This window comes from Eptatretus burgeri, chromosome 1 (assembly GCF_056783735.1).
Source record: "Eptatretus burgeri isolate ZD-2024b chromosome 1, Ebu_testis_v1, whole genome shotgun sequence".
Classification (NCBI taxonomy): domain Eukaryota; kingdom Metazoa; phylum Chordata; class Myxini; order Myxiniformes; family Myxinidae; genus Eptatretus; species Eptatretus burgeri.
This window is the reverse complement of record NC_140961.1, coordinates 90,673,847-90,683,846: the sequence shown is the minus strand read 5'-3', so window position 1 is coordinate 90,683,846 and position 10,000 is coordinate 90,673,847. Positions and strand designations below refer to the sequence as shown.

Genomic DNA, 10,000 nt, shown 5'->3' with positions numbered 1-10,000 from the left:
GAGTTGGAAGTCAGACAATATCATTGCACGACACAAAATGGCACACAAACAGCTATACTTAACTACAGGCCTGTTATAAAAGTCATGGAATCCATCACCACAGTTGACATAAAATCCTTCCTTTCCTGAAACGGCCTGATCTCAGATTGACCAATCAGTCTACCCTGGACATGCTGCTTCTGCTCTGTTAACAATGAATGGAGTCCTCAATCTCTCACAAGAGATCAGGGCCATCTCTCTGGACATATCTAGAGCATTTGGCACAGTCTGTCATTCTGCTTTTCTCTCTTAACTCTCCACCAATGGCATGCAAGGTCACCTCCTCTCATGACCTGCTCCATTCCTGCACTTTCATAGTCAGCACATGACCATGCACACACATCTTCTCTCCTTGTCAAAGCTGGCGTGACACAAGGCAGTTACATGGGCCAAGTTAAATGTTCCTCATTTTCATCAATGATCTATCTGATTGTCCAGAAAATCAGTTTTACATTTTGATGTTGATGACTCCACCATGAAAAATCTCATTCTACTGATATGCAGACAGCAGCCTTCTCTTTCTGTTGACCTTCGGAGAATCAGCAAATGCAACAATTGCAATACGTCTTTCAACCATAATAACTCCCACACTCTCACTTTGTCTCGCTGTAAGTGCTATCTGATGAACTCTCCCACATATTTCTTTAATAAACCTCTTGAAATCCAGCCTCTGTGAAGCATTCAGATCTCACCATCACATCCAATCTCTCTTGGCAAAATCCCATATTAAATTTGGACTCCAAAGGCAAATTCAAACTTCGAATGACTTACTCGGCTTCCATTCACAGCTTGAAGGAGTATTGCACTCCACTTTGGGCTGCTGCCCCTGCCTCACACCTTTTGCATGTTCATGCTGCAGATATCAAGGCCCTCAAAATCATTGAAATCTTCTTTGATGAAGCCAAAAAAATTGACCCCTGTTACTCCCACAATGCAGACATGTCATAGGCCTTCTGTCTTCTACTGCCTACTTTCTGGTCTTGTACCCTCTCTGCTGTGCTGTGCACCCTCTTTGCCTTCACAGCTTTCTCGAAGTTTCACCCAGACAACCACTAACCCACCTCTTGTGAAACCCCCAAAAATCCTTCTCACTGCTCACTTTTACTGATTGGTTCTTCTTTTCACTTGACAGTGGAACCAACTTCATTACTCTTTTCAATGTCATTCTTCCCTTCAGGTCTTCAATCTGGTTGTTTCTCAGGTCATCCCCCATCAATACTCTTGATTATTTTTTCTACCCTCTCACTCCATTCTTACTGTACTTCAGCTTGCATCCAGCTTGTTCAGCATGTGTGTCCTCCTACCCCTTCTCCGTGCTCCCATTCTTTCCCTCACCTATTCTTTCTCCTTGTGCCTTAAGTTACAACGTTGGAATGTCATAACCAAAAGTGTTTATTTGAATGCTTCCCATCTGGGAGTCAGGCACATTTGCTCAAAACTATTTTTTATTAAAACAGCATGAAACAAGAGAGTTCATAGAACACCTCACCTCGTGCAATGTTCAATTATGTACTTAAATTGAAATAAAATAAATATTTTAAAGGCCGCATAAAGAATTAATTCTGGAAGTTTAACGCCATTGAGGCAGTGTCTTATACACCACCTTATTTAACATGTCCAAGTACTGCAAAACTGGAGATTTTTTGAAGTGGCAAGAAGGTGATTTGTGTTCTACAGTGTTCAGGTATCTAATTAAATTAAAATAAAATAAAGATTTTCGTCCGCAGCCTGATGGAGTACTGCTCTCCCCTCTGGGCTGGTGCTCCTGCCTCCCACCTTTCTCGGCTTCACACTGTAGAAACCAAGGCATTTCAGATAATTGGCATCTCCCGCGATGAGGCTGAGTCTTTGGGCTTCTCCCTCTCTCACCGCAGGTGGGTTTGGTGGTCTTTCTGTCTTATACCGTCTCCTCTCCAGCCTCGCCCCCTGCTCTCTCTACAATTTGTCCCCACCACATTTCCGCAGGGCGCTCAAGGTCCGCCAACAACCCCATTCTGGTAAAACTACCAAAAATCACGAATCACTGCTCACCTTCACTCTTTCATTCCTCTTTTTTCCCGCCTTTGGAATAAACTCCCTCACTCTATTCTTTCCCATTCTTCCCTCCAGGCTTTCAAAACAGCTGTTCACCACCACCTCTTATCATCCCCCATCCAAATCCTTGATCTTTTCTACCCCCATTAATCCACCCAAACTCACTTCCTTCAAATTCCCTACTTTCCTTCCTGAAAGTCCCTGTAATGTCCATCTTGTATTCCCCATGTTCCCTGCCCCATCCCTCTCCTTTCCACAGATCTCCTAATGTCTCTGTTCCCCACTGTTTGTCCTTCCCACTCCCACCCCTCTTGTCTCATGCCCCCCTTGATGTACGTTGTGTGTTAGCTCTCATACGAGCCTCAACAAGGTATACAAAAATATAAAAAATTTTAAAAGGGTCGTAAAAAAAAAAAAATTAATTCTGGAAGTTTACTACCATTGATGCATTCTTTTGCACCACCTAATTTAATATCTTATGCAAGTTTTTTTGTGCTTGTTGTTTGTGTCCTTTATGACAACCAAATTTCCTGTTTGGAATTAATTTCAATTTTGTTTGATTGCCAGACAAGCAGACAGAGAAAAATATCAATCTCACTCCTCTCTGCGCATGTGCGATCACGTCAAATTCAGAGCAAAAGTACTGCCAAACTCCAGCTTTGTTGTCCGAATCATGTTCTGATTCATGTTCAAAATATAGCATTCAATTGAAATCAATTTGTTCCTCCATCATAAACTGACATTTGTGTATGGACAGACAGAATTGAACCAACTGCTTAATCCTGATTTTCGCTTCATGTGTACGGGGTAACAAACCCACAAAGAAACAGACTTCTGGAATTATATATTGTATGACTTGATACAAACACAATAAATATCTCAAATAAAAAATAGCCAACAGCAGAAACAACAAGGACTGTATTCATTTGAAAGACTACAATTGATTCATGGCTCACGCAGTGCCTCCTTCCAGTTAATGAGAGTGAGGTTCTCAGTCATAGCCGAATCCAAATCGTGAAATGCCCCAACAAAATGCCATCACAGGCAATTCATCCCCTTCGGTAGTACAACAGTAGAGAAAGCTGACCACAGCTCCGTACACGATGCAACTTGGGATAAGTTGCAAATGCTGCTTCTCTATCTATCTATCTATCTATCTATCTATCTATGAAGAGTTTGATCTATTTATCAATGAATAATTTTCTTCAGAAAATGAATAAAGCCCGTTCCTTCCGGGAATGAAATGCGATGTGAATACCCTCCTCTCACTGTCAGGGGTCAGTGGTTAAACCACTTGCACTATTTCACAGGACCAGCTGATAACCGAAAGTCGTCTCCCCATCCACGTGGGAAGAGGCCATTTATTTCATGCCATTGACATGATCCTGGGTAACCTGAGCAAGTTTGGAAAATTTGTTGATTGGCCAAACTGTTTTGGATTTGACACCATTCAGTCGTACTGTATATACAGAGTATTACCGAATGTTAATGTGATGCATCTTAACTATTAAATCAACAATTCTGTCTTCGAAGTACATTATTGTTGAGGTGCAGCTGTGCTGCTGATGCAGGTGAGGGCGAAAATGTGGGTTTTGGCCAATGTGCCATCACACAGTGGCCTACTGTTTTAAAAAAGCACCTTGAGCTCTTTAGGATCCAAAAGAGAATGCTAGCAAACTGGAAAGTAGGCTTTCATATCACCTTCAAAGGACACCATACCCAATTATGTAACACTTTCCCTGCGAAGAACCAAGTTGGCAATTTGTAGTCAGAGAAGGCAGCTCAAAATGTATCCAGTACCTTTGAACGATACAGTCATCAATGCTGCTTATTATCGGCACCGACTGTACGCAGTGTGTAACCAAAGAAAAAAAATTAGATAATCTCAGTGTTCTTTAACAATTTGAATACTAATATTCAATTTAATGGCATATTTCTGAATTAAAGAAAAACCCAAATCAACTGCATAAATGAGATTTCCTGAATGATGGTAATGGTCATAGCTCTATCTCCAGTAATGTTTTAAATGTGATAAATTCCCACTGACTAAAAAGTTGTGATGACCTCATAATCTATAAGAAAATTTAATATTTTTAGTAAGATGATGATGTTTGCTTAAAAAAACGAGAACACTTATGTGCATACCTCCATTGATTGGTAAATCCAACTCACAAACTCCGAAACATTGGTATAAACACCTGGCTTGTACCTATTGGCACACCCGATACCCCAACTTGTGGCACCAGTAAGGTACCAAATCCCATCTTCATTGCACACCAGTGGGCCACCACTGTCACCCTGCAGAAAAAGAAGCAATTGCTGTTAAAAACAAAACAAAAAAGCAAATGAAGCATTTACTTCATTATGCAGTGACCAAATTTTCAAAATCCCACATATGGTTTTGTGTATATTTGTCCGTTGTCTCATAATCATTCATGTACAAGTATCCTCTTGTTTCCTAATGTCCTTGTCATACTCTGTAGGCATGTAAGAATGTTTGTATGAGTTGGTGTGTCGATGGATATAAACACAGTGTGTCCATAAAGTTATTGTGCAACTTTTAATTTGTATATCTTTTGATTTACATGAGATAGAAAGAAAGTATAAAGGCCATATAAAAGCACAATTGATCATGTTTTGTTCGTATTAATGAAGTTGTTAAAGTCATTTTTATTGCTCTGGTTAAATCCACAAATAAACTGGGTTACTTGACGAGTTTATATTTTTTTCTAACGAGTCAACTTCTGCAGCAGTGGTAAATCAAAGACCATAATTAGTAGGTCCAAGAACAGAACCCTGAGGAACACCAGAATTTACAGACAAAACAGGGGATGATTGACCATCAAGGATCAGCTTCAACTTTCGGTTATAAAGGAAGGCAGAAATTATGGGCAACATTAAACCCAACACACCATACAACGGAAGGCTTGCACAGTAGTTCTCGTATGCCACATCTTATCAAAGGCCTTTGAAATAGCCAAAGCAACAAACGGGGTCTCACCACAAAAATCTAAAGCCCTGTTAAAAATGATCAGTAATTAGGGAGAGTAAGTCACCAGTCAACCAGGAATGGCAAAAGCCATACTGACAGTCAGTAAGATGTTCGTGGTATTCAAAGTGACAAAGAAGATTATGATTTGATAAAGATCTTACAAATCACAGGAAGAAGACTAATTTGCCATTTTACAAAGTATAAATTTAATAATGCAAGTACGATTGAAAAAATTAGAATATAAACTGTGCTGAATATTATCGAGCTTCACATTTATATACTAACTTGGGTGATCACAAAACACATCTCCATTTCATCTTCTAGAGAATTCTACACCAATAAATGTTTATATCCACAGGTTTACCTGGCAACTGTCAATTCCTCCCATGAGAAAACCAGCACAGGTCATTCTCGGACTAATTTTTCCATTGTATATGTAAGACATATTGCACTTTTGCCTGTTAATCAGTTCAACTTCAGCCATTTGTAGATCATTTGGAATATTTGCTGTATGGAAAGAAAAAGAAGAAAATGAATGTTTATACAACAATTCTAATAATTTATTAAACATGAACGGGTATTTGTAAAGTGTTATATGAACATTTTATTGTATTTTATTTTATTTTTTTGCATACACTGTTGAGGCTCATATGAGAGCTAAAACATTTAATGGATGTTGTAAATTATACTAATTGTACAAACACCTACACTGAACTGTATATTCATTGCAAACCCAGAAATACTTGCATAACTAAAGGAAGAAATTTAGTATATCTTTTGAGTGTCTAATTTTCTGACTGCCTACATCATCAGCTGGCTCCATTTTTCAAAGGTTTTGACCCTTCCAGCTCAGAACCTCTCCAAAGAGTGGGTGCACAACCTCAGTCATGAGCCAAATCAGTCGACTCACGACCACAGCTGTCTCCATACACTCAGTTAACCAGACAATGCAACCTCACGATTCAAACTTTATACTTATAGCTTTATACCTGGTTTTGCACCATCTTCTCTTTCCGTGCTTTGCCCCCATCCCGCAGCAACCCCCCCCCCACCCCAAGGTTTCTGCAGAGCACACACAATCTACCAGCAACCCCCCTTCTGCTGAAATTCAAAAAAATCCAGAATCACTCCTCACCTCCACTCATTCATTTGTCTTTTCTCCTGCCTGTGGAACCAACTACTACATTCTCTTTAATCTCATTCTTCACTTCAGGTTTTCAAGACAGCTGATCACCACCATTTCAGATCATCCCACATCCAAAACCATGATCTTTTCTACCCCGGTCGATATCTTCTCACCCCATACCAAACGTACCTTTGATCTTTCCAAATTTCCAGTCTCTCCTTCCTGAGAGTTTGCTTCTGTATCAATCTTGTCCACCCCATGTCTCTCTCATACCCCGCACTCCAACCCCACATCCGTTTTCTTCAAAGTCTTTCTCTATTTTGTACCTCAACCATGCTGTTGGTGTTTACCTTCTCTTTCTACCGTTCCTTTTGTTTTGTTGCTTCATTATCCATTATGTGTTCCAGCTCTTTGACAAACCTCGACTTTGTATAAAAAAAAGGTGTAAGGTTTGGATAGATGTCATCGTGTAAATTACTAATCTAATGCTTCTTCTCTTATTTCATATGTTTATTCCTACCCATGTTATGGACATAATCAGACTCACATTTGTGCAACAACAAACTTGCAAGGAAATGGGACCAGACATAAGCTCACGGGTATTCCCAATAAATGATGGAACATACTGTTGTCAAATGTAAAGTCACCATCGAGTCATTTAGACCAGTGTGTTCTTTTTGATAGATTAACATAAATTATATTAGCTAAGGTAAATAAACAAAACTTTCTGATCAGTCCAGAATTACATTATTGCAGGTAAGGGTTTATCATGTGCAATGCTAATGTATAATATTGTTACGTCCAGTGCTGACAGTAATACTGACAGTAATAGTGCTGACAGTAATAATACTGAATAATAGCTCGAGTCATACTGACACTGGATGAATGGACCAAACAGGCTTTTACCTCTGTCAATTAATGGTGATTAATGGTGGATTCACGCATATGGGAATTGCAAGAAGCACACAAAATCCCTGGCTCTGACATAACGGGGTTTATTCCGAACCACACAATCAACAGCAGATATAAATCCTAAATACTTCTCCATGTAAAGGTGAAGAATTGTGTAAAAATATTATGGAAACAATGAGATTCCAGTTAACTAATTAACTCCAATATAAAAACGGTTAGTTGTTATCATATGGTTGTTGGATTCCTGTTGAAGATTTGTACATTGCATCTTGATATCCTCATTATTCCTGCAAAAATATGTGTTGTGTCTTTCTGCCCATGTCCTTCATTTACGAGTAATATTTGTATAGCTCTCTTTCACAATGCTGAAAAAAAATAAAAAGCTGAGTGAGAGCAATCAGAGACACAGCCTGCCATTGATACCAGGCATTAGGTGCAGGAGAGAGACCAGAAAGAGATTGTTGTTGCAGATATTGGTGTCAATTGTTCTCGGTGAAAAACTATCACATGACCCGAGTAAATTAAACCCTTTGTATTTGCGAGTTCTCTTTTTGTGAGTTCCAAGTATTCGCAAATTGGTAAATGTATACCAATTCCTCATTCGTGACCCATCGACCTCCAGTATTCCCAAGTTTGTAAGCCCCATCACCCAACCCTCACATTGCCTCCCACCTACTGAGGTGTGCAGACATTTTTTTTTGTATACCTTGTCGAGGCTCGTATGAGAGCTAACACACAACTCACAGCAAGGGGGCATGAGACAAGAGGGGCGGGAGTGGAAGGGACAAAACAGTGGGGAACAGACACATTAGGTGAACTGTGGAAGGGAGAGGGATGGGGATGGGACGGGGAACATGGCGAAGAGAAGATGGACATTACAGGGACTTTCAGGAAGGAAAGCAGGGGAATTGAAGGAAGTGGGCTTGGATGGATTATCGGGGGTAGAAAAGATCGAGGATTTGGATGGGGGAAGATAAGAGGTGGTGGTGAACAGCTGTTTTGAAAGCCTGGAGGGAAGAATGGGAAAGAATACAATGAGGAAGTTTATTCCAAAGGCGGGAAAAAAGAGGAATGAAAGAGTGAAGATGAGCAGTGATTCGTGATTTTGGTAGTTTTACCAGAAGGGGGTTGTTGGCGGACCTTGAGCACCCTGTGGAAATGTGGTGGGGACAAATCGCAGAGAGAGCTGGAGGGGGGGGGCAAGGCTGGAGAGGAGTTGGTAGAAGACAGAAAGACCACCGACCAACCTGCAGTGATTGAGTGAGAGGCCCAAAGACTCAGCTTCATTGCGGGAGATGCCGATGATCTTAAATGCCCTGGTTTCGACAGCCTGAAGCCCGGAAAGGTGGGAGGCAGGAGCAACAGCCCAGAGGGGAGAGCAGTACTCCATCAGGCTACGGACAAAAGCTTTGTAAGTGGTCAGGAGCTCAAGAGGGCCGAGGAAGGACTTTGCATGACGGAGGATTCCCAGTCGGCGACTGGCTTTTGAGGCGAGGTTGGAAATGTGACTTTCCCAGGAAAGGTCATGGCATATAGTGAGACCCAGAAGCTTGAAAGAAAAGACTTCTTCCAGAGGATTGTTGAGAAAGTGGATGGAGGGGGGGTTTCTAAATGGTCCTTTCGAAGAGACATAGTGAGAGTGTGAGATTTGTCTGGATTGAAAGACATGTTCCACGTGTTGGACCAGTTTGTGATTTTATCCAGATCTGCAGTGAGCGAAGAAGCTGCTGCTTGCCGGTCTGAGGGATGACAGATGATACGGCAGAGTCGTCGGCAATGAGAAATAGAGGATTTTCCAGAGAGTCAGAGAGATCATTGATGAAAACCAGAAAACGAACAGGGCCCAGAATGTTACCTTGAGGAACTCAAGCCTGGACAGGAAGAGGGGATGAAAGAACTCCATTTAGGGCCACACGTTGACTGTGACAGGAGAGGAAGTCTGCGAGCCATGAGTGGAGATGGCCTTGAATACCATGGGAAGAGAGTTTGGTGAGTAGTGCAGGGTGCCAGACTGTGTCCAAAGTACGTGATATGTCCAGGGATACGGCTCGGATTTCCTGTCTGGCATTGAGGACCTCCATCCATTGTTGGGAGAGCAGAAGCAGCATATCCGGGGTAGAGTGACCTGGTCTGACATCAAATTGATGATTGGAAATCAAGCCATTGGAGAAGAGGAAGGATTTCATGTCTGAAGCGATGATGGATTCCATAACCTTGCTGATGATTAGAACACGGCTGATTGGTCTGTAGTTACAGGAATCTGTTTTTGCACCTTTTTTATGCAGGGCAGTGATGTTAGCAGATTTCCAAGCAGATGGCAGATGACCTTGGGCAAAATGAGAGAGTGAATAGAACAGAGAGAGGGTGAGCAAGAGCAGAAGAGCAGGCTTTGAGGACACGTGGGCTGATGCCGTCTGGACCGGTTGCAGAATCTGACTCGAGGTTTGAAAGCAAGCTCTCCACATTGTCAGGGGAAAAGGATACAGAGTCCAGGTACAGTTGGGTGCGACTGGGTAAAGTGGGTAGAGAAAGTTATGGGTTTAGGACACAAGATTTAGCTGTAAACACTGAGTTTAGACATTCAGCTTTATCACGTGTGGTATCAGCAGTGCGGCCATTTGAGGTAAGGGAGGGGATGGAGGGGGAACATACACCAGAAACAGATTTGATTAAACGCCACCAGGATTTTGAGGAGGGAGAGAGGTTTGAGAGTTCAGACTTGAGATGAGAAAGATGTTGTTTTCTGGCTCTCCTGAGGGTAGATACACACTTGTTCTGAGCTTTGTGGAAGGAACTGAGATTGCCCTCAGTTGGGTTTGCTTTCCATGAGGCAAAGGCAAGTTGTTTCAGGACAACTGCCTCACCACCAGCTTCAGTAAAGGAAGGGTGGGAGGAAG

The 10,000-nt window shown here is 41.6% G+C and overlaps 1 protein-coding gene and 1 long non-coding RNA gene across 2 annotated transcripts in view; one reads left to right on the top strand and one right to left on the bottom strand.

Annotated features, from left to right (window-relative positions):
• The window catches only part of LOC147034938 (transmembrane protease serine 2-like), a 115,691-nt gene that overhangs the window by 13,738 nt on the left and 91,953 nt on the right, over positions 1 to 10,000 (bottom strand). The window contains exons 11-12 of the mRNA XM_085891513.1: positions 5,430 to 5,572; positions 4,219 to 4,371 (exon numbers count right to left, since the gene is read on the bottom strand). Coding sequence (XP_085747639.1) covers positions 4,219 to 4,371; positions 5,430 to 5,572 — 296 coding nt within the window. The remainder of the gene's footprint in view (positions 1 to 4,218; positions 4,372 to 5,429; positions 5,573 to 10,000) is intronic.
• Positions 1 to 10,000, top strand: part of LOC147034939 (uncharacterized) — a 202,761-nt gene that overhangs the window by 164,527 nt on the left and 28,234 nt on the right. The window lies entirely within an intron of this gene.